At 32.8% G+C, this 25,210-nt stretch overlaps 4 protein-coding genes across 7 annotated transcripts; 2 read left to right on the forward strand and 2 right to left on the reverse strand.

Annotated features, from left to right (window-relative positions):
* The first annotated feature begins 902 nt into the window (after positions 1-902).
* On the forward strand, positions 903-1,600 carry LOC149499262 (uncharacterized). The gene has a single exon (XM_089721179.1). The coding sequence runs from the start codon at positions 958-960 to the stop codon at positions 1,372-1,374; it is 417 nt and encodes a 138-aa protein (XP_089577305.1). The 5' UTR covers positions 903-957; the 3' UTR covers positions 1,375-1,600.
* Positions 1,601-2,192: 592 nt separating this feature from the next.
* Positions 2,193-3,598, forward strand: LOC105643846 (F-box protein At5g07610). Its single transcript, XM_012229069.4, has one exon. It carries the CDS (start codon positions 2,330-2,332, stop codon positions 3,524-3,526), a length of 1,197 nt encoding a protein of 398 aa, XP_012084459.2. The 5' UTR covers positions 2,193-2,329; the 3' UTR covers positions 3,527-3,598.
* A 2,692-nt stretch (positions 3,599-6,290) lies between these two features.
* On the reverse strand, positions 6,291-6,987 carry LOC105643784 (uncharacterized). The gene has a single exon (XM_012228994.4). It carries the CDS (start codon positions 6,935-6,937, stop codon positions 6,545-6,547), a length of 393 nt encoding a protein of 130 aa, XP_012084384.1. The 5' UTR covers positions 6,938-6,987; the 3' UTR covers positions 6,291-6,544.
* A 2,429-nt stretch (positions 6,988-9,416) lies between these two features.
* On the reverse strand, positions 9,417-24,410 carry LOC105643786 (Urb2/Npa2 family protein). Of its 4 annotated transcripts, none has more exons than XM_037635932.2 (12): positions 23,048-24,407; positions 21,345-22,968; positions 19,516-20,979; positions 18,938-19,308; positions 16,922-18,636; positions 14,055-14,478; positions 13,057-13,219; positions 11,978-12,081; positions 11,760-11,851; positions 11,570-11,664; positions 9,988-10,169; positions 9,417-9,673 (listed from the first exon to the last, which is right to left on the reverse strand). In XM_037635932.2, the coding sequence occupies exons 1-10, from the start codon at positions 23,302-23,304 to the stop codon at positions 11,588-11,590; spliced, it is 6,291 nt and encodes a 2,096-aa protein (XP_037491860.1). In that variant the 5' UTR covers positions 23,305-24,407; the 3' UTR covers positions 9,417-9,673; positions 9,988-10,169; positions 11,570-11,587. The 4 variants fall into 4 exon arrangements, with proteins under 4 accessions (XP_037491860.1, XP_037491859.1, XP_037491858.1 ...); XM_037635931.2 differs by having other exon boundaries at positions 9,988-10,172; XM_037635930.2 differs by having other exon boundaries at positions 9,988-10,185.
* Between the last annotated feature and the right edge of the window lie 800 nt (positions 24,411-25,210).

Raw genomic sequence — 25,210 nt, forward strand, 5'->3', positions numbered from 1 at the left:
GTAAGAGGGCTGGATTTCAATGCATTAAAATTCCCAATAAAATTAGAGTTTCCCCAAAATCTCACAATCTTGATGTTACTTGCATCACGTGGGACTGATCCAATGCCAGTTTTCGGCAAGTTGTCAATTCTCGCTGTTCTTGACTTTGGAAATGATAGCTATTATGGGGATGAGAGAGTCGTCTCTGCAAAAGGGTTTCCCGAACTGCAATTTCTTCGATTGTCTTTGGCCATGCAATCTGAAGTTGATAAATATAGAAGAAGAAGCTTTGCAATACTTTCTGCTATAAATATATACTCTGTCAGAAAGTCTATTTCCTGCACCGTTTTTACTGTGATTTTTTGTTTCTAAACATCGTCTATAAATTAAGCTTTCATTATTCACTTTCATAACATGTGCAGTTTTTCTTACTGGTCTTCCTGGAATTTTGTACAGTAAGGGGATTTATCATTTGAGCCATTGTTGAACAGTAAGGAGATGATCAACATTTCAAAATGTCAGCCTGTAACAATGGCTTGAGATTCTCTACTTTTCCATCTCAACCACAATTGTCCCCCTTTTCTTTTTTAGTAGGGAAGGGGACTTGCCGATTTGGTATATCTATCTGCTATAGCTGTTGTTATCAAACTAAGCAAATGTGCTCATAATGGGTTCCTAACTTGGATGCCAAGCTTTAGAAGCACAAACATAATTTGGTTTTCCATATATATATTGCAAATCTCTTCCAAAATACCTTCTTTTAACTTCTTTGCTAATTTTCATTGCAACACAAATAAAACTTGGTATCAACACTTGAGTGTGTGAATTAGCAAAACAAAAGGTTCCCAAAAGAGATAGATGTCAAGTTGTCTACACTCAAAGTATATATTCTATAGCCAACACCTGATATAAAACCAACCCAACTCTTATCAACCTTTGCATTAATCATTCTTGAATAGAAAGAATCAAAAAGAAAGAATGGAGTGGTTCTATCCTAAAAGAAGGGGTCCTGATTGGAAACAGGGTTGGGCTGGCCAGACCATGAATTCCATTTCTACACCACCACCTTCATTACTAACCATTTTTGGAATTGTTATTCTCCTGCTGTGGCTATCTCAGTATACAGGATATAAGGCTCAATTGCGCCACTCAGCAATCAATTTTCAGCTGTTTATTTTCTTGTTGCCTATTCTATTAATATTGTTGTTGGCTTGCTCCTCTACCAACTGGATGCTTTATTTTCGACACCGGCAACCACAGCCTGATTCAGCTCGGCCGGACAGCGGCTCTTCCCCTTGGGGTATGGCTATCTTTGTAGTTGTGCTTCTTGTGTTGCTTTCTTATCAATCTTCATTTCACTCTAAATGGTTTGGTCCTCTTTGGAAGTCAGATTAGTTGTGTATATTTTGTATAAAATGGCAAGGAAAGGGAAGAAAAAATGTGGTGGATGTTGATAATACGTATAATAGCGTGGCAGTTTTAGAAATTTTAGTTTGTTTGTGAAGCAAATTATAGCATATAAGGTTTTGATATAACGTGCATTGCAATTGAAAGTACTTTGAAAGAAATATGTTTCTTACTTATATTTATTTAAGGTTTGGAGATCAAATATGCATTTTTTTTCTTAAGAATTTCATTTTTCAGATATATTTGCTTTAATTTTATTTTTTATATGAAATTGAATTTTTAGTCACGAGAAGTTCATTTAAAAAATAAAAAATAAAAAATAAAAAAGAAAATAAATGTTTACCATCATTTATATATGTTTATCAAACAAAATTCATCGGTACTTTTTTTTCTTTAATATATTGGACAGTTCAAAAGCCAAAATAACAGCAAGAGTTAAATTAATAAAAATTCTTATAATCAAAAGTACTCCGAACTAAGTTCATAACATTAAATTGGATTAATACATTAAAAATTTATTTATCCATCATTTTTTATTCATTTAACCACGAGATATCTAATTTTATATTTATTTAATGGTCCACATAATTCGATTATTTTTCATTTATTTCGACATGAACTACAGTTGATTTGTGAAATTTGCTTTGAGAGGGTTCAAACTCACGACATCTCCATCGCTCGATCCCTTTCGAGGTAATACCACACCTATGAAATCACTACTAGAAGTATTTACATGTGATTTTGACTCACAATAAAAAAATAAAAAATACCTCCCTTCAATCCTTCTTCCTGCCTCAATGCACGCAGCAGGTCAACGGACTCATCCGTCGACCTCATTGAATAAACTCCAATGGCTTACGGTGCAATCTTCTTCCTCGACAAACAACTCCTATAAATCCCACTATATTACAGATTTCACAGAAATATTCCATTGTTAATCGCAATGCTCTCTGCAAAAAGAAACAAAATAATCTTCCCTTCATCTGCGGCTGAGACAATTGCCAACAACGATGATCTCTTAATCCAGATCCTTCTCTGTCTACCCATCAAATCTCTCTTCAAATTCAAGTCGGTGTCAAAGCACTGGCTCTCTCTCATCACCAATCCTCTCTTCTCTCGTCGCCTATTCCCCTTCAACTCCCCATGTGCTCTCTTCGTGCGTAAGTCGTTTCGTTTGGAAAATGAATTCGACTTTATTATGATTGATGACAAGTATTCCATTGATGCACCCTTTAAAACTCTTGAGTTCATTGATGACACCATACGAATTATTCAGTCTTGTAATGGATTGTTATTGTGTTCCAGTGTTCAATTTTATTTACCTGAAGCAAAATATTACGTTTATAATCCTACCACCAATCAATATGCTATACTTCCTCCACTAACCGGATCAGCCGATGAAATTTGCGGCCTTTATTTAGCTTTTGATCCTCTGAAATCACCTAATTATAAAGTTATTCGTCTGCTTCAATCCGAAATTTCTGAACCTGATTTTCAGATAGAAATTTATTCGTCGAAAATTAATCATGAATGGAAGGTTTCAAATGCAGGTTTCACTTTAGAAAGCTTAGACATTGGAACCCATGACGGTGTCTTCTGCAATGGTGCTATTCATTGGTATACTGATTTTGGCCCGTCTTTTTATTTCGATGTTGATAAAGAACAAGTCAAAGAAATGGCAATGCCTGCAACTCCAGAGGAATGGTATCGGAGGAGGGTGCTTTATTTTCGAGAGTGTAGAGGACATTTATATCTGGTTGAGATTTATAATGCTCCCTCTACAAAATTTAATGTGTGGGAAATGGAGAAAGACTACTCTGGATGGATTGTTAAGTACAGGATTGATCTTGATGGAATTGTAAGAGCATTTCCAGGGATGATTAGAAGCTATCTTGATCCATCAGCTTTGAATTATTATGTGTTTCAAATAATGTATATTGTTAAGGGAGAAAGAGATGAAGATGAAGAAGATGATGGATCCTATTTGGTTCTGCACATTCCTACAAAAATCATAAGGTATAATTTGAAGGATAAGAGTTTTAAGAAGCTTTGTGATTTTAATCCATATGAACAGGAGGACGCGTCCTATATGATACATTATGGTGCCTATGAATATATTCAGAGCCTTGCTTGTGTTTGATCATGTACTTCATGTTTTTTCTTCAATCAAAAATTATATATATGATGATCAAGAGTTGAATCACATTTGAAACTTATGGGATCATTGTTCATAAAATCTGCATTTAAAAAAAGGATTAAACTCATAAATAAGTTACTTTTTTTTTTTTTAGTATAAATAAGTTATTGAAAAATAAGATAATTATATGAAAATTTAGACCTAAAAATATAATTTATCTAGATTAAACCAATAAATTGCATTAGAATTTTTTTTTTATTCGGTTCCTCCACCACCGCGAACCCTAATTAGATTCAGACTTTTTAGTTATTGGGAGAACTCAAGTACTCTTTTTCGGATCCAGAAAAGAACTTTCAAAGATTTTTTTTCTTTTTGAAAAATACACGAGCGAAACAATCAACCTATTGATATTGGAAGACCCAAATGGATCATTCTAAGTCCAATGGAATTCATAGGTATAGGAAGAAGTCTTGTCAATTAAAAATAGAGATTTTTTCTCTCGACCTTATAATTTGTAAAGTCAAGTTTTCGTCTGAATGAAAAATTTCTTTTAGAGTTATTCAAAAAACCATATAATTTATTAAATGAAAATATAAGTTTTAGTATACCATTAGATTTGAAGATTCATATATGGATTCATAAATTTTAACCATAATTAAGATATTTGCTACTTGTAAATCAGATAGACATTATACTAATGATATTATTATATTACATTTTAATTAGTAGATATAAAACTAATCCTATGGATAAAAACAATTCAATTTATTTTTTTTAAATTTAAAATTCTATTATCCTAAAACTCTACTTGTAAAATTCTATGAAATCAAATTCATATAAAATAGAATCCAACAATGGTTAACAATTATTGAAATCATATATCTAAGGTTGGATCTTAATTTCTCATTTTCTGAGAATAGAACCAAGATTAAAATTATAAAAATAATAAAAAGAAAAATTGTGAAATAAAATATTATCTAAGAAATTCTTAATTTTTTATTATATTATATTTTTTTAAATAAAAGTTAAGATTTTTTATCTGTGATATAAAACTAAAAATAAATAAATAATAAATAATAATTTTGATAATAAATTAAAACTAAATCAAAATTAATTCAAAAATTGCCTTAATTTCTTTTAGTTTTGATTTTTCTAAGTTAACCTTTTTCCAAAATCTAGAATTATTGAAATTGATAAGGCCATGGTAATGCAATCTTGAAGCAAGGAAAATGATAAGGCCAAAATACAAAAGGTAACATGGACCCCACATCTACTGTTGCTAGTTCAGGAGGTGGATTGGATTAAATATTATTGGACCACCAGGCATGTGGTAGGTACAAAATCAACCCCTTCTTCCATTTTCACAATTCAAGGAACTCTTCTGCTTTGTCAACATGCCCCTTAGACAAATTCATCCCACAAACCAATCTGCAATCTCTCTTTATTTAATCAAAAAATGTTTTCTATGCCAAATGGCACAATCTAATTGGTAACATCATTTTATAAAATGTTATGGATTATTAATTAAAATGAAATTAAGAATAAATGAAATACCTCTTCTCTAAAAAAAGGAAAAGAAATGTTCTGCTTTATTACATAGGTTAGGCCCATTAACTAGTCCTCCTAATTAAAAAAAAAATTAAAAACAAGAAATTCTTATGTGATCATTGATCATAATAAAAGGTATTAAATAACAATTTATTGACTTTCTGACATAATAACATCCTTATTTTTTTAAAACTAAATTAAAAAATTATTGAGATTTTGGTCCATTAATTATTTAATTTATACAATAAGTACTAATTAAATTACAATTTTTTTTTAAAAAAAAGACACTGATATCAATAGTTGAATACTCAAAGTAACTCTTTACTATAATTTTAAAAAAAAGATTATGAATTTTGTTTTACAAATGTTTCTTATGCTCTTTCTTTCTTTCTATGGAATTAATTTAATAATTATAAAAAGAAAAATTTTGAAGGTTTGGTGAGACGGATAAGGATTGGGATTTTGGGTAGTAATGCTATAGTTTGATGATCTCTCCATCATTCCATAAGAATTATTTAAATATATGTGATGGCATCATTTCTGCTAATAGGACAAAACTTCAATAATGGCCATTACCTTGTAACTTAATTAAGTGAATTATAATTAACTTTTCTTTTAAAACAATTATTAGTCCTAATCCCAAATCATCAAGCAAAGTTCATTATCCACATACAATGAAAGCACCCAATAACTCATATCATCACTACCCTAAAATCTGCAACCAAAGAAAAGAAAAAAAAAAAAAAGCATATTGCTTAATCTTTATTTAAATTAGATAACATAAGTACGGGTGTAAACAAGATAAACCAAGCTCGAATCTTATAGTTTTAAGTTCGGTTCGATACTCGATGAAAACATTAAGAGTTAGAGCTCAACTCAAAACTCAAATTCAACTTGAAAAATTTTAAACTCGAGACTGATACTTGAATAATTTAATATATATATATATATATAACTCAATAAATGTTCAAAACCGTTTGGCTCGAGCTCGAGCCCAACTTTTTCTAAATTTTTTCAGTTCGCAAGCCGGACTGCTTATTTACACACAACCCCCCCTAAACATGAGAAACAATAATTAGAAAGTTGTGAATCTGAAATTAAACAGGAGCAAAACTCATGATTTCTTCAAACATTACCACAATTTTCTCAGCATCCAAACAGAAGCAAAACTTTCAGCTTAATTAGCACAACAGAACCATATAACTAATAATTAACCAAATTAAGTTAAAATTTACTTTCATTAAGATCTCATAACATAAGAACCATATAATTAACAAAGAAAGTAATAATTAGAACCCTAATCAAACCACAAAATTACATATCATCATGTATACTAATTAATTATTTTCAATACAAAGTCTCTCTCTATACACACGTATACAACTCTCTATATTTAGTAAATATATATTATCTTAAAAACAGAAAACCCAACTTCTTGAAATAAAATTACCAAGCAGTACCATAATTTCAGTGTCAAAACCAGCTATCAAGGAAGGCAGACTGGAATTGCACCAAAACAAGAAGCAAAACAATCAAAGCAGCCACACCCCACGGCGAGCTTCCCTCCGGCGGACGGCGGTGGGTGCCGCGTTTCCAATCCCAAGGTGATTTAGCAAAAAGCATATCTGGGTTTTCCATTGATGATAACCAACGAACAATAAATAGAAGTAGGAGAGGTGTGGCTAAAAGTAGCCAATTCATTTGCTCCTCAGCTGCCTCCACCATATCTTCATAGCTAAAATACCAAGAAATCCCAAGAAATATTAAAATAACTGCTAAAACTAAAAGAACTGGATATGGTAGAGGATTTAGAGAGAAGACATCAAAGATTGAGTTGCTTCTTCTTCCGTAATAATAGTAGGTCATCGTTCTTGCTTTAGTTGAGTTATCATCAAAGATTGAAGAGGCCTTTAAGAGTTGTGGGACAGTGTATTTATAGGAAAATATGTTGTCAGTAAAGTTAGGTATTTTTGTGTAGGATATTGCTTCACGAAAGATTTGACAGTTTTTCTACTTCAACCGTTGATTTCTTGACTCTTTGCATGGTTACACTGGTCAAATGATCGTGTGGTTGAAAGCAATGTATTTATATTGATTGGGAGCCCAACTGGACGAAAGAATATAATATAATAAGTGAAAAATACTGAACAGATCACCCATGATTGGTACTATTAATAGTTAATTTGATTCGATAAACAACTGATAGAAAATTAATGTTGGATCTGGACTGGCAAGTAAAATTTACCTATAGATAGAGCTGAGCAAATGATTACTTCGATTCAAACCGAACCGATGCTATAAAAAATAAACTGAAATTTTTTGCAACAAACTGAATCAGACCCAAATTCACAACCAAATCAAATCAATTAGTTCACTCTATTTTTATCTGTTTTTTTATTTCGGTTCGATTTTAAGTCTAATTCAAAAATAAATTTAGTTCAAGCCGAATGACGCTTGATTGAACCAAACCAAAATGCATCGGCTCGTTTTCGGTGCGGTTCGGTGGGTAGTTTTGCTCAACCCTAGCTTTAGAAACAATCGGATCCAATTGTCTGTCGGTTAAAATTCGACTCTTTATTATTAATAGAATGAAATATAAATCTCTTATTGTCAAAAAATATTTCACAATCCTAAAATGGAAAACTATGTACGAAATCACAAATCACTTCTTTTAGGTGAATTATTATGTAATTCCTTTATTGAAAAATTAATTTAATATCCTTTTCTTTTTTTTAAGAAATAATATCCTTTTATTTTAATTTCATCTAACTATTATATTTCTCTGTTGAGAATAGATAGATTGAGGGATTTGAATCCCTAACTATTATATTTCTCTGTTAAAACGTTGAAATGTGAATTTTACCATTTATTATGAATAACTATTTTATTTAATAATTAGAATATAAATATATCATTATTAATTAATTAATTAGAATATAAATTGATTTAATAATCCTTAAATTTTGTAATATTTTAATTATATAGTCTTTTTGTTGTTTCTAATTTGCTAATTTTTAAATTATATGTTGAAAAAAAATGAGAAAAGAGGATTAATTATTAGTTCATTCATAAAGTAAAAGCTCCGAATTGTATTTTGACAACTCTTCTTCTTCACTGATTTTCAACAATATATAATCAATCCCTATTAAAGAAAATGTTTCCACTTACATAGCCTACAGTGCTATAAAGAAAATCCGGGGGCCAAAAAGAATATCTCTAAAGTGCCAAATTGAAAAATCATCCACTGGGATAATGGATCAAATTGAAAAGAAAGTTGAGAAATGAGAAATCTATTCTAATCTTGTTGGTGGACCAGTCAAGTTTCCATTTGAAAATAGAAACATAGTTGGGTCCCATTTTTTCAAATGATAAATCAACTTTTTCATCATTGCCTTGTGTGGCCAATAAGCCATTTACATTTCTTAATCCCACTTTAGCAATCATAACCTCGGGATTAGTTACTTAATAATTTAAGTATAAAATCATATAAAAAATAAATATATAATATTAAAATTTTTAAATATTTAATCATTTCAAAGAATTTAATTATAAAAAGGATAAGATCAATTAGATTGATGGAATGTAAAACCTTCATAAATTTAATAAAATATTAAATTTTATGAATTTCATGGAATTTTACATTTTATTTTTTAAGTTGAAAAATGAAATAAATCGATTTAAAGGGTATTTTTGAAATAAATTAAATGGTTTAATACCATCTTTCATTAAAAAATATACATGTAAAGGTCTCCAAATGGGGTTGCTTATTATGTGTTGGCTAGAGCAACTCATTCTATGTCAGATGTGGGTGAATGGGTGGACGATCCTCGTGAATTTCTCCTGCAAATTTTGTATCTGGATCGCTAGTATTATAATATCCTTTTGGTTTAATATATATATATATATCTATATATATATTAAAAGTTAGAATGTTTATCGTGTGATAAAAAGTTAGAATATTTATAAATATTATACCAAATAGTAAAATTAATAAAAATAAAATTTTAATTTAATCAAATCAGTAAAAGCCAACTGAAAAGCTGAAACCAAACAGAAGAATTTGATAAATTTATAAAAAACTTAAATTTCATTGCTCAAATTTCATGCGTCCATATCACCTCTTTATATATCAAACTTCAGAGTCAGGATCCCAAATAGAGTGAAATTGCAATTTCGGGAAAAATAAGTGAAAGAAATATGTGGTTGATGACTGTGAGGATCCCAAATGCTCAACATATTTGCGAAATGAATGTAGGGATGATAACCCACCTGAAAATAGATATTATTTTTTCTTTTATTAAAAAATTAACTTATGTTTATATATTTAAGTATTTATATATTATAATTTTAATAAAAAGTATATCTATATCAACATTATGTCCAAAATTGTAACCTATAGTTTACTTTTTGAACAAAACAAATTTATATTTTATAATGATACATTGAAATAAAATAAAAAACAAAAAGAATAAAAAATTCTCGTAACAAAACTTGCTCTGCTACAATTTCCGACGGGGAAGTTCTCCCTGCAAGACCAATCTTTTGTGGGGCGAGGATGGGAGAGGCAATCCCCAACCCTGCCTGTTGCCCCATTTGGCATCCCTAGTGTAGGAATGAGAATGTTAAAATAGATGAGTAAATAAAAAAAAAAATTAAAAATGACCACATCCAATAAAAAGTACAAGTAGCATAAATTGAAAATAAAATAAGAGATAAAAGGGGAAAGACATGTGAGATGGTTTAGTCATATACTACATAGGTCCTCATGTGCTTCAGTTGCAAGTTCGAGGAAAAGATAAAACTTAAGAGAACCACGTGGAAGGAAATTATCTCAAAAGATCTACAACTTCATGATATTATTGTGAACTTCACTCGTGAACAGAATGAAATGAAAATAAAAAATTCATATAACCGACCTTGCCCAATGAGGCGAAAACAAAAGTTGGAGACTTTTGAATCAGAAGCTTTCAACAGTGATTTCAACTTTATCAACCAATCAGCTTCATCAACCCTTTTTCTCCTTAGCTTCCATTTTCTTTTTTCTTTTTTACTTTTTTCAAATTGGATTTAATGTTTCTTGTCCACAATAACTTTTCTGCTGCTGCATACAAAAACTTGCGTGGAAACCACACAGCCAAACCAACTTGTTACCTCTCAAAAATCAGCATTGCAATTAAACATCAAAGGCAATTTTTCTTTAACATCTTATTTGGTATAAATGAATTCGAAGTATAAAATTCATGCATAAATCATCGAAATTATTAATCATTTGAATTCTATGAAATTTAATTTGTAGGAGTAAAACAAACATTTTTGGTCATACAAAACAAAACATAAAATTTCCAATGAAAGTTCATAATATTTGATAGACCTCATTTGCCTAACTTCAGACACCACAAGAGAATCATCAATGATACAATAGTACGAATGAAGACTAGGGTTTGCCCACACTAGAAATCTGGACAAAATGTAAGGAACTTCATATACACCTAATACTAACAATTATAAGTTGTCTGTCACCTCTTAAGAGTTAGAGGGAATCTATGCCTCAACAATGAATTAGATGATGGAACTGAAAATTTTATAGCAAGCTTGACAGCCATGGGGATATGAGGACTAGGCAGACTGGAATTATCAAGGTTCTGAATATTTTTATGATTGAATAGGATGACAACAAGCGATTGTGATTCTCTCAATAATTAAAGACTCGCCTATACAAAGTGTATAAACCTAGCTGCTATGATAATACCATGTGAAGAATATGGGCACAAGTTTCTCCATTGAGGAAAAATATTGTCAAAAATAATTTCAATGAACAGTTTTTTAAAATTGGTTGTATGAGGTGAGGTATCCCCAAGCATAGTAGGTGAGAGTATTTCTGAAATTTATGTTTTATAATTATTTTTAACATGGGGCAATTGCGAGACCAATGATTTTATATGCGAGTAAATGTTGGCTTCCTAAGGTCCATGTTCACAAGTTGCATGTGGTAGAAATGCAGAAGTTAAAGATGAATATGAGGACATAAAATATTAGACAAGATTCAAAATAATATATCCGACAATATGCAAGTAGCACATATTAAGGATAAAAAGAAGGTGTTTGAGATACTATGGTCATATTTTGTGTAGACCTCCACGTGTCCGAATTCAAGAATGCGGTACTTTAATGGTGGAAAGTGTCAAAGGAAAGAGGTAGACCTAAAATCATCATGGAGGGAAGTTGTCTCAAAGGACCAACTACTACTACTTAAACTCAATTACAAAACAAACATAAGGGAAACAAAAGATTTATATAATTGACCTCAACTAAGGTTAAATTGTTGTTGTTTTTATATGTTTTCTTTATAAACAAGGGGAAACTAGAATGGAAATTTTCATTATCAGAATTACCTATGCAGTAATTTACATAACTATCAAAGAATAAAAAGTAAATAAATAAAGTAAAGATTACTCTAATTTAACATTTAGGCCATTTCTTTTTCTGATCTTTTCTTACCAGTAGGAAAATCTTAAATCAAACTTTTCCTTCATATTTGAAATTCAGTTTGTAATCATGTTGCAAAATTGCCAAGGTACTTCTGCAAGGACCCTCTGCAAAAGTAAGTACACCAGAAGAAACATTATGTTAAGCCAAAAACTCTTCTGGTATCATACTTCAACAACCTGGTCAACAAAAGTCTGCTCACCTCCAAATACAGAATGAAGATACTGAAGATCATCATCTGAGCAGGCATCTATTAGAGCATATACACCTGGTCTCAGAGCTTCATCTATTTCTCTGAACGTTAATGGTAAGGAAACAAAATGGTTTTGTTAGAATCGCACAGGGCTCAAATTTTATTTCAAGTAAAAACAAGTCTCAATTGTAAGCAAGGTGAAAGTAATGCTTAAGACTGGAGACCACCTTCTGATGCCAGTTTTAAGGGGACCGTATCCTGAATAAACCCATATGTAATTTGATAAAAACTTGTAGCAGTGCTTGCCAAAGATGTCACTTTGCTGTCGTAACTGTGAAAGTAATAATTGAGAAACAAATAGGGCTAGACATGACAAAATTAAAACAAGTATTGAGACTACATATAAACAACAAAAGTTTACACTAGTTAGAAATAACACAAAGGTTTTAACTAAATTAGTTTTTCATAGTTAGAAATAACACAAATGTTTTAACTAATATAGTTATATTAGAACTTGATGCAATCAGATGAAGGCAATTGAAATGAACTATTACAAGTTGACATTTTGTTCACTTGAATAAGGTTTATAACTCATAGGTTCTCTTTGGTTGGATAAATTCACGAATACAATAACAATAACTAAGCCTTAATATCAAACTAGTTGGAGTCTGATTCCATTCCGCTCTATTGGCTAGAAAGGAATAGTTTCTATCATGCTATAAGATTTGCTTGAAGCACTTCTGCACCTCTTCATAAATTTGAATCTTTATTCATGCAGTTTGAATATGTTGCTTCTACAAACAATGGTCATTGACCTTATTGCTTATTTTCCTTCTAATTTGTCACTATTAGGTCGCATAATTTAAATTTTGTTTTGATTTTGGTACTAGGATACTATCACCTAATTCTCAGAAATCCCACAGGAAAACTGAGATGAACCCTTGTGTGGAAGCATTCATATGCATACTCAGGTCTGATAGCTCATACAGACTTACATGTATTTTTTAGGCACAATATTCCTCTCTCTGAATCTACTAGTGAAATCATATAAGTGTACACAAGCTATCCTAACTGAATATGTACATACATGTCAGATAACTGGTAAATGCCATCATTCGGGTGATTAGGGAATTAAGTGATTACCAAATTGAAACAAAATCAAAGCCATGTGAGCCAATCACAAAAAAATTGAAATTGCAAGACCAAACTAAAATTTTAATGAGAAGCTTACTAATGATCAGCACAATTAAATACCCAATGTTCATTATATTTTTAATGTGGGTGACATCATTAAGATACCACATACCTCTTCATAAATCCTCCGGAGATAGCAGGCACATTCCACTCCCGCTTGAAACCCCCATGAAAAATAACTTTTTCTGACTATCAAGTCATTATCCACCGTCTCCAAACAACTAAGAAGAATACAGGAAGATTCCTGAAGCAAAGGAATGCAATCCTCTGACGTCCTGGAATTGCAAAAATAATCACCACAATTACATTCATTAGCTAATTTTCAGAGAAAAGCATATCAAAGAAGAGAAATTGAGCAAAAAATATACATCCCAGATAAATTTTGGTCTCCAATCTGCATGTTGCATGATTGAGAAGAGACGATCACATAGCAATAGCAATAACAGACTGCCTAGACACGATTAAAATAAATTAATGGATAACAACACAGGCTGAAAAGATTTTTTAGACACTTTAGGAGGAGAATGAAAAAAGAAAGGAACTCCCGAATGTAAAAAACCAGAAGAGGGAGAGGAGATTATATAAAGATTAAGAATAAAGCATCCTCTACTAAATTCTACAAGTACAAAAGAATAATTTGAAAAATTAACAGAGTAAAGCTTTTAATTCCGCTAGATGCCAACAAAACGCATTCATTTGCATTCATCAGAAGAGGCATAAAGAAGGAAGGAAAAGAATTTATAAGACTCGGTCCCTAAAATATTTGGCATTCCCTTCTAACCAAATACAACAAACGTGGAATAACTGCACTCTTTTTTTCCTAGAGTACGCATAGAAGCCCATTTTCCCTAGAAGAAGCCTCAAATAGTATAGCAATTTAAACATTACAGACAAAATAAGGAGCAGAAAAGAAAATACTAGGAAACTGAGGAAACACCAACTATACAGGAAGGAATACTCGTTACCCTTCAAATCAAAAAGTATACTTCCAATCTTTAACCTTTTACTTTGTATGGATGTCAAGTTTTGGCCCGACAACTAGAGACCTAACTGCAAAAAATGTGAACATGCTACCTAGCTTCTTCAAGGACATCTAAAGAGAGAAATTACCTTTTGCATTTCTTCAAAGTTGTGTATAGTAATCGGCAGCAAGAAGCAAATAATTCTATTGAGAATTGTTGATCTACATCACAGGAATGCATGCCTGCTACAGGACCACCATCTTGGTTATCCAGGAACAAGAATTTATCAGATAGAAGTGGGCCTTCAAAAAGTCTAAGTTGACTGAAATCTTGAAAAAGTGCTCCAGGTATGCGCAAAGTTTGTGCCACATGCCAAGAATCCTTAAGTTTTCCTTTTCCAGAAATTCTTGTTAGTACCTGAACACACATGAGAATGACTGCTCCTGGATCTGGACCCTTGCAGATACTACCAGTTGGCATACCATAGAAAAGTAATGGACTTTGCAAGTGAAGGATTATGTTGAATAGCGATGGAATTAAACTCTGAACATGCTTTTCTGAAAGTTTACGACCTGTAAAGCAAGTCATGGGTTTAGAACAAAGAAGGTTCCAATTAACATGGGAATGTATATGCAGTCAAGAAATCAATTGATGATAGAATCTAATGTGAGGGTATGATAAAGAAATGGAAAAAATAAAGCAGATGTCGCTCACAGGATTAAGGTAGGGTGCTTGAAACGTGGAAATGCAAATAAGGATCGGATGAAAAATGAGTATATTTGTAGGAAGGCAAAAGGGGCACCAATTCAGGATAATTGAAGGCAATTAAATGGCTAGGCTGTAGCCGACATAGTTCAACAGGTGCACCAGTACAAAACCATGAGCATGCCAAAGCCATAGAAACACAGACAAGGAATTCAAGAAAATTCAAATCCAAAGACCGAAAACCACAGAATGATTGTCCAGATTTAATTAGGGTGTAATTAGGGAAACATCATAGAGTACTTCTGGTGTTTTTAGAGATTTTATCTCTGTGTTTACTTAAATAATTGTTCATTGATTATTTGAAGAAATCTGTCCCCTACTTCTTTAGGAGTCTGGATTTATTTTAGGTCCTCATTGGGTTAAGATAATAGTGCTCCTTTTCATTTATTTTTGGAGTCCAAACCCTTAACACTATGTTTGGACAGGGTAAAGTGAACAATAGTGGAGGTTCATTAAAGAAAGAGAAGAGGAAGAGAAGGAAAGTGAAGTTGAAAATTTAACCCTCCAACCTCCACTTATTTGGGGAGGAGTGGGGAGAGTTCAATAACATAAAGTGTTAGAATTACAAAAATATTCTTATTCATAAAAAGCCTAAAACAAAGTGTACAAGGATAAGATAAACAAAATACACTTTTAGTCTTTTGATGAAACATTTACCCCTCCTTACACCTGAATTTGAGGCGTGCAAAATTCAGAAGTTTGGGGGATAAAGAAAGGAAACACTTACCCTTCTTTACTTTCAAATAAAAATTCTATTACAAAAAAGAAGTTAAGGATATCATTTCCCCACTTATTCTTCCTTCCCTATCCTACTCTCAGTTCAAACATAATACAAGAGGATGACTAGTTTTGAAGTCCTATAGTAAAGGTTTAAGATTAGTCCGTAGAGCTTTCTATTTCAAATTTTAGTCGATAAAATTCCAGAATGTAAGCTTTTATCTTTTGAATTTGCTTAATGAAGTTCGAACCCTAAAAAGTGAAATGCTCTCTTAACAGGAGTGAGTCCTAGAGCATTAGCATTTACCTTACAGAAAATTGAGAAATAAATAAAAAGCATTTAACTTATGTAGCACCATAAACTTTCCAGATTTCATTAGTCATAAGAAAGAAGATTGGGACTATTAGTACTTTTTGCAAGAAAATTCACCAAAGAAGTTCAAAACCAAATAATTGTGTCTGCCTTAAGTTGTCCATTCTGCCATGGTTTCAATTGAAGTTATTGACTCAATTTGGGTTCAATCACAACTTTTTAAATGCCTTTATTGAAAATGACTACTCGCTACAAGGTTTTTTGTTTTGAAATATCCGTAGAAATATCATTAAAATGACTTCAGAAAACATACCAAAAAGCATAAAAAGGTCGAATGATCAGAACCGCATATTTGACATGAACCAACCATCTCCCCCCCCCCCCCCAAAAAAAAAAAAAAAAAAAAGGGGGCATATGCACACTATTGATGTGAAGTGTGCAAGAGAGAGAGAGAGGTCTCATATGCATGTACTTTATCATATAATAAGAGTACATGTCAATCAGTAATCAATGATTGATTTAAAATAAATCTCGAGAGAAATCCAAAAATGGCTGACTTTGACAAAATATTATATAACATAAATCTATTAACTTGACATGTTCCACTTAATGCACAAAGTCATGCAGTCAACAACATTAAAGCAGAGGGTTCCATTCTCGACACACATAAGAGTCTCATGTATGCCCATGGCAAGGAGCAAGTTTGTTTTCTTAGGATATAGAGAAAACACACAATAGTTATTTGTTTAACACATAGCAAAAACCTATTGATGAAATTATTAGGACAGTATGACAGCATTGAATGCAAAGCCAGTAACTTTGAGAACTTCTTGGACCATCACACAATTGTTTAATGCTTCCATATGCAAAAACAGCATCATGATGATGATGATGACGACGATAATATTTTTTATTGTAGATTGGATGCTATAATGCATTATGGCATTTAGAACCAATTACAGTCACCTGGAAATGGAATTTCATCACTCAGCTTTGCATAATTTTTGAACTTCATGCTCTCTTTCCATGGCAGAACCATTACTTGCAACGAGCTCATAATAAATTTGAAATAAAGATGTGACTTTAACTCGATAAATTCCAAACATGCCACATGAAAGTGCAGTGAAGCTTTCATGCTATAAAAAAGGACAAGAAAAGTTTGACAGTCCATCAGAGTATGCAACAAAATGAATGCATTTCTGGATAATTCATTATACTACCTGAGGTATATTCCAGAACCAGATCCAAGCAGTCGATGCCAGCAGCAACAGTTGAAGACACACTGCCACCATCTGCACTCCCTGTATTTATTTTGCAGATTGTTCTACAGCCTTTATGCACTCCCATCAATTCTTTCTTAATGGCCTCTAACAACATGTGAAACTCTGACGACTTGCTTATTAAAACTTTGAATGACATCCTCAACCTAGATTTGAATGAGTTCAAGAAGAGTGACATGCGTGAAAAAGATGTTTCAGATGATCCTTTATTACTGCAGAGTTTCTTAGTACTTGACTCTGTCTCGTGAGAAGCCAGAGTAGCTTCTTTTCCTTGTAGACTAATGCATTTTCCTAGAGCATTTAAGTACAACTCTACCAACCTGCCATACATATTCTCATCCAAGGTATGATTACCGGGAAAATTTCCTAATTCTTCCAAATACTTAATAACACCATCTAAGCAAATAAAAGAGAATGGTTGTGGCACCTCTGACACATCTGCAAACTTCAATAGCAAGATTTTAGATAAGCCAAAACAATTTGCAATCAAGCTGGACAAAGAGGAACTATCATTGCTCTGCAAATTTAGCTTCAAGAGAGCTGAAGAAGCCATCAACAATTGTCTGATCAAGATTGCAGCTTCAGGATTGTCACCTTTTAGCAAGCCTTGAAACAAACCATTTTTTCGACAATGGCATGTAATACTGCCAACTGAAGTTGATTCTTCCAACTGTGAACTATTCCTATGAATACTCCAAAAGTTATCATCTGTATTTAATGATGTTGAGCAGTTTTCTGCAGCTCTTAACTTCTGATCCTGTGCACCACCTAGAGTAACAGTGTGACAAGACCCTTTATCTGAAATCTGCCTTGAAACTGACAAACAGCTGCAATCAGATGGGCTTAGAAAATTTTGATCATCAAATGAACATCTAGGTTGATGACCAACCTCCACAAATAACATGTGCGAGACAAAATTTAAAAAATCTGCAAACACGTTGATGCACAGACCAATGTTGGGCTCAAAATTCAATCCCAATTTCACCTTATCATTATCTGTTGCATTTGAATGGTTCAAGCCATATGATAGACCCCACAAGAAGCCACTCATACAAGAAGCTATAGAGGATAATTTGTTCAAATTAACATTGACATCATTTTCTGCTTTCTCATTGATAAGGCTACCCTTCAAAGAAATAAGTAAGCCCTGCATATTTTGCGTCAAACTCTGAGCCATGAGAAGAATACTTTTCCATGCTTCATTATTTTCTAAGGAACCCAAACAAGGATCAGATTCATTCAAAGCATCATATTCCTGTGCAATATTAGTGTTGGGTTGCACTTCATGAGGTTCTTTACCAAATGCAGAGTGAAGTGCAAAAGTAAAATGATACTCACTCAATTTCAGGAAAATATAGGAAGTGTGATCCAAAAATGAAAACATCATCTCTCTAATTTCATCAGCATCATCTTCTGACAGTGTCTCTTGAAGCCCAACCACCAAGAACACCGATTTGAAAAGCCATAACATAGGAAATGAACCTTCAGACAGCACTGGAATGACTGATGATGCAGTAATTCTTGTCTTCTCCTCAGAAAATACCATAGTTAAATATTTCAAGGCCCTCCGGCAGGAGAAAAGCAACTTTAAGAGTTCATATTGCTTACATGAGGATGATGCATCTTGAAATTCTAATAAGCTGCTAATTACATTCCTGAATGTAGATACCTCAAATTAATAAAATCACAGCACATATTGTGTATCAATAAGTATATTAAACAACAGCAAGCTTAAAATCAAATCAAATCACAACAGATTATCTAAATATGTATCTCACAATGCAATGCATACTGGCTGATTTTAGTTCTAATATTACAGGATACTACATGTTTCATGTGAACTATGTGCAGAGACCCACATAAACAATGTGCATGTGCTTGCTTGAAATTAAAATTAAAAAGAAAATAGAAGACTTGCAACAAGACAGAATAAGCAACAGGCAGATATAAGTTTACCGTTCAAGATTGAGCAGAAAAGTGACATAACGTGCGAATGATCTTGAATTCATATATCCTTTTGGCATCCAACACAAAAAACTAAGCAAACTCTGACAAGATGTAAATTTCTTGTCCTTTAACTCTGTGGAAAAATCTGCAGGTGTCTTATGCAATGAATGAGAAATTGGTCTTCCCTCTGAAAGCTTATGAAAAGTAACAGTTTTGCTTCCTGGAACAGCCACTGGTAAGCTTCCAACTGCACTTAAAACCTCTTGCCAATGAGGTGATGAATTTAAGTCAACATCCTCGATTGAAAAATCACTAAATAATGGTAGGACTGATTTCTTCAAAAGATGGCAAAAACTTGAAGCCAAGTGCCTGCAGACAAACTGGTAAAAGAGGCAGCATTAACATTATGTGCATACAACAATTTCCATAGGAAATTTTATACACAACAAATGGGCTTCAAGCAATAATAGTCTGTGCTACAGTAAAAATCTGCATGCTGTGTTGCACTTACTGCATATATGTGTGAGCTGGAATGCATGAGAAATAGAGATGGAGAAAACGAAGATTGCAATAATAATTGACCTTACTTTATGTTCATACAGTATGGGATTATTCAGAAGTTCTGATGAGATATGATGCATAGTAATTTTTCTCAGAAAACCAGCTTCGTCAGCCTGGCTGTTTTCCCCATCCGTGAAGCTTCTTGTGATAGAGGGTAGACAAGTGCAGATGACATGGGAGAGGAATATCTTTAACATTTTCTTACTAGCATGAATAGACCAAATATCAATATTTTGACAAACAATCCACCAGATTGCAGTAAGCAACGACTTGTTGTTCACAGAACAGATACTGAAATCCCATTTTTCACTTTCATCAAAAGCTTGGCCGTAGGTAGCAAGACCAGTTTCATCAGCAGTAGTACAGTCTGAAACTCGATCACTACCCAATAATGAGAGGTAACTCAAGATGAACTGAGTAAGGCTCTCTCCCTCCTCCCTTATATTAGAAAGGCATCTTCCCCACTTTCTGCTCCTTTTACAATACTCCGACAAGCTAGTATCACCAAGCAACTTGACCTGTATTTGCAGTATATACTCCAAAGATTTTATCTGCCTGTTCAAATCTACAAGCCTCTGAAGAGCCATAGCATGCAATACATAAATCAGAGAAGAGCAATCTGCATTGCTGCCCTGAAGACAAATGTCAGAGACAGATTGAATGATGACACAAAGAGAAGCTGAAGGTCGGACAATCCATGAAAAATAACCCTCAGTTTTCCACTCAGTCCTTTCTATTGAATCTCTTCCAGAGTATGCTGTAAATGAATCCCGCATTACTTCTGACATCTTTTTTGATGTATCTGGAGGCATGAGGGTGATTGCTTGCCTATATAAGCTTCGGCAGGATATGTATAAGCGAAAAAAGAACACGAAGACCCAGTGAGTGGAAACACCAAAATTCAGCATATCAAGTTTGTTGCCATCAGGTCCCTTATCAGTAGTTTTTCCTGTGATGTAAGAGAGGAAATCGTAGGCACTATCTGGCTGTTGTCCAGCCAGAATACTCATGCAGGGACGAATTACAGTTATTAGATCCTCTATAGATCGTCCGAGGAGGCTACTGTTCCCAACTGTTACAGTCAATGACTCCATAACCATTGCATACATTTCAGACAATCCTCGTCCAAAAAGTTCGGCTTGAAGATCAAAATAGAGCATCTTAGAACTCCCTTCTTGTGATTCCAGAAGTTCCATTCCGTCAGCAGCTGAACAGCTTTTTATCCATTCCATGGACTCCATTAAGTCTATGCTTAATAGCCTAATACATTCACCAGCCTGTCCTTCTGGTATGGACTTAATACCATTGTGAATGGTTAGTTTAAACTCTTGTGCGCATAGCAGCATTCCCACTGATTTTGCATATGTTTCATAAGGTAAACAGGATATGCAGGACCTGAACCAACCGTAAATCTGCCTATCCCCACTATTGTTCTCACGTGTGATAATAAGTCTAATGGCTTTACAGAGTGCAAATATGGCACTTTCCACCTAAAACAATTCAAAATATAAGAACAGAAATATGAAAACCATCTAATGCAAAATGAGGAATCCAACTAAAATAATTTTGGCAGAAAAGAAAAAAAAAATATGAAAATGAATGTAAATATAACAGAATCAGCAAAACCAAACTGATAGATGACATGAGGAAGATATATGATCACCTACCTTACCCCCACCACTTTATTCCAACACGACAATAAAAAAAGGAAGAGAAAAATAACAAATAATAGTTACAAGACAAAAAGTTCTGAAGCTGTAAAGAAGTAATCCATTTGATGCTGAGTGTATGGAGTTGTACAGTAGAAAAAAAAAGTAACAAGACATGCTATCAGGTTGGAAGAAGTTCAACTAACCTGCCGAAGTTCACTATAAAGCTTAACCAGCTGACTTGCAAATCCTAGTATTTGGGCAGTTAATGAGCAATGATCTGACACATCCTTAAAATAATAACCAAGTGCCAAGTAAGAAAGTGCCATAAGCCATAAGCTGGTTAAATCATTCTCAATAACTTCATATTCAATATCCAGAAAATTTTGGGCAGTAACAAAGAACTGTTTTGCTACTAAAATTAATATCTCTTGTGTCTGGTTATCTGAATCACTTGCTGACAAACAAAGTGATTTGGTGGAAAATGAGAGAACAGTATTATAAACCTTCTTCAAGAAATTACGGAAAGCTCTTCCAGAGATATCCGCGGTTTTTAGGTATAATTTTTCTTGAAAAAGGCTGCCTAGTAAATGATTAATTGATTTGAGTGTACAGTGGGCATCCAACAAGAGAGGGCCTACTTCTAATTTAGTTTCAAGGTAGCCATTAATCTCAACTAAAAGAGGCTCCATAATCTGTACAAAAAAATCTAAAAGTGATTCTCTTTTTTCGTCAGTCAAATTACTAGAGTTATAACTAATTTCTGTAGGTACACTACTAATATGATGTACCACTTTAGAACTATGAGCAGCTAAATGCTTAGATCTTTCAATTTCCTCTGACAGCTTGGTCTCTTCAGACAACATTGAAGCTGCTTTGTTATTTTTCACCCGATCAACAAACAAATGAAATAGTTCTCCTAAGCCATTCAACTCAGACTCCTTCTTTGAGGCAATAATCCATTCCAGTTTATCAAACAAATGCCTATGGTAACTTTTAATGACTGTTTTAGTGGGTTTCATTTTCCCATCATTTGATGAAGAATATTTTCTTGCACTGTGTAAGCTCAAAAATCCATCAATATGGATTGAATGAAACAGTCCTTGTGATAAAACTTCTTCAACTATAGTCAACAATTTTCTTGTACAACCAGCATTGCTTCCATCAAACTGACCATGCAGCATACCCAGTAAATACAATAGAAACCCAAGAAGTTCATCCACAAACTCATGAAAACCATTTTTTCGAGGCGGGTGGACCCTTAAAAATCTGGCAAATGGCTCAAGCACCAAGCAAGAAAACCTGAGTGCAAAAGCACCTGCATTACCACCGACAAGATTCTCAAAAAAAATTTTATGCACCAGCTCAAGAACTGCACGGACAGTAGAAATCCACAAGTCCAAATTTTCATTTGACAAGCCACCATGAGATGAGAATACCATAGAAACACAATCCAAGACAAGACTGTACAATTCAAACTCTTCACCAATAAAAACCAAATCTTTAGAACCGAAACGCATTTCTGTGATTAAAGACAATGCATTTCTTGAAACACAAGAAAAAGCTCGCAAAAGATTCCGCGAGAAAGTCAAAGAAACTTGCAACCTCACAGATTCTTCCAAACAGTACTTGAAAATCAGCCAACATCTATAATCTAAACATGTCTCAATAACACCAGACTCAGCTACAACTTTCTTATCAGTAGAAATCAACAGTGACTGAACCCAGTCGTTCAGAAAAACGACAAGTCGAGAGACTTGCACTGTTTCATAATCTTCCTCACCTTCTCCTTCCCTCGTGTTCACATAATTGAAAGCTAATTCAATCTTCCTGTCAAAGTATCAATCTTTTTATATATTAGAATAATTCAAAACAAAATAAGTAAATAAATAAAGAGAAAGAGACTAACTTTTGGAGGTCAATTTCTTTACTCTGGAGCGACAGAATCAATTGTAGATTTTTCCATGAACGCCCTACTTCGACTATACGATCCAATTCTGACTGTTTTGAGCTTTCACTCACTCCTAATACTTCCTTCTCTTTCTCTGGCTTACCAATATGGTACTTTTTTGGAGGTCTTGGTTTATCTTCGGGACTGGTTAGCTTCCTCTTCTTCTTCTTGTTGCTTGATGATTTTCCTGATGAAGTAGCCATTATTGAGTCCATTGGTTTTATGTTTCAATGACAAATTTGATCTTTTGATTACTCTGCTTCATGGAAAATTTGCAGGAAGGGTTTTGGCCTTTGGTGCTAGGGTTTTTGATTGCTACCAAAACGGACCCCAAAACATGCGTTTTCACTTTTTTTTTTTTTTTTCTTTTTTGAAAATAATTATATCGTCCCGAAATTTTATAAAATTAATTAACTCATATCGTATTTTTTATATATTAAATATTTAGTTTCTGAAATTTGGTGAAGTAGCACTTCCGTCCTAAATTTTTTAAAATCACAAATGGTACCCCTAAACTTCATTTTTTCTTACTCATCTCCCTCTTCTCCATATATTCCTCCTCCCATCGCCAAAACTTAGCCCCAGTGTACTTCGTTGACGATGAAAGATAAAAGTGTGCAACCAGTTTCCTATAATTCCATCACTGAAAGAAACGGAAAAGAGTTGTTTCTTTAGGAGCGGTATTTCCGATCTATTAGAGAGAGGTGAGTTCAACTTTGCAAAATAAATCCAAAAGCCGTGCAGCTAAATTTATAAAATAGCTAAACTAAAGAAATAAATAACTGAAAAATTTTGTAAAACAAAGAGCTAAAAATTATTCGAAATATTTCGTTGGAACACTTTACAATTGTTGGCAAAAACCATAACATCCTTTATACATGAAACAGTGAAAAAAAAAAAAATAGAAAACGCAGTCAATAATCTCTCAACCACACCTTCTGAATCTCCAGGCTGATATCGAAAAAAGGAGCCTATCCTTCCAGCAAATAAACAAATATTTGTTCTCTCCTTTGATTTTGTACCCACAACTCATTTTTTTTTTTTTTTTTGACATTGTACCCACAACTCAATTATGATGCTATTGTTTCGAAAGAGAATGCATAGAAAAAATGAGTGCAAGGGAATCAAATCTTAAAGAAGAGATCCAATATTAAGATCTAATAATAAGAGAACTAAATTGCAGAATAATAAAAAAGAATGAAGACTAGTGGCTCAATCAATAGAACCGAACACCACCACCATCACCGATTGTTACTATTATTTTTCTGTTGCCGAAGTAGACCTGATATTGGAGAAGCGGAGATGAAGGAGAAGGAGAGGGATAGTCTGATTTAATTTAAAGGGTATTTTAGGCTTTCACTGTGAATTTAACGCGAAAAACACTAAAATCAGATGAAATTACTATTCAATGTATAAAAATATAAAAATGACTTAATTAATTTTTTATAACTTGACAAAATAATTACTTTTCTTTTTTTTTAATTAATATGTTAAATTGATATGTTGTCCAACTTGGTTAGTTTAACTTTATAACATTCTTATTAAACATTTCAGCTTATAAAATTACATTATTTATTGAAAATTTCAACTGCAAAATTATTTTATTAAAAATTTCAATTTTTAGAATTATATCAATCCAACGCCTGTTAAATAGTTGAAAAATGTAAAACTTATTGTTTAAAAAAGTTATACTAACTACACGTTAAATCAAAATTTTACACATAAAAACCAAAAATCCTAAAAACTATTGCTATTTTGTATAAAAATATATGCAATATTATCAAATTTACAAGTTTAAGTGTATGATTAAGAATACTAATTTTACCCGACCTGGCGGGTATTCGCTCTAATTTTGGTGGGTTCAGATAGTAAATGAAAGTATTTGGGGCAGGATCGGGTAGTATAATTATTCTCCATGTCGGGTTATGATTCATGAACTTGTGTACCCGCTATCTCACATCCATTTAAATAATATTCCAAAAATATTCAAAAACTTTATTTTTTAAAAAATTATATATATATACATTTTTTTCAATTATAAAATTATATTATATTTTTTTTTATTAAGTCAAAGTAATAATTTTATAATTTTTACTTACTTTTATTTTTGAAAATAAAAAT

This window comes from Jatropha curcas, chromosome 1, assembly GCF_041381405.1.
Source record: "Jatropha curcas cultivar XTBG-Jc1 chromosome 1, XTBG_Jcur_1.0, whole genome shotgun sequence".
Lineage (NCBI taxonomy): Eukaryota > Viridiplantae > Streptophyta > Magnoliopsida > Malpighiales > Euphorbiaceae > Jatropha > Jatropha curcas.

Bases quoted from the DNA above. Each gene is read 5' to 3' on its own strand.
- LOC149499262 (XM_089721179.1), top strand. From the start codon at position 958: ATGGAGTGGTTCTATCCTAAAAGAAGGGGTCCTGATTGGAAACAGGGT.
- LOC105643846 (XM_012229069.4), top strand. From the start codon at position 2,330: ATGCTCTCTGCAAAAAGAAACAAAATAATCTTCCCTTCATCTGCGGCT.
- LOC105643784 (XM_012228994.4), bottom strand. From the start codon at position 6,937: ATGACCTACTATTATTACGGAAGAAGAAGCAACTCAATCTTTGATGTC.
- LOC105643786 (XM_037635932.2), bottom strand. From the start codon at position 23,304: ATGGACTCAATAATGGCTACTTCATCAGGAAAATCATCAAGCAACAAG. The intron at 19,309-19,515 runs GTAAGGTCAATT...CTCTTTTACCAG, and splicing joins CCATACTGTATGAACATAAA to TTTGTCTGCAGGCACTTGGC. The intron at 11,665-11,759 runs GTGAGCAGACTT...TTACTTTTGCAG, and splicing joins TCTTCATTCTGTATTTGGAG to AGGGTCCTTGCAGAAGTACC.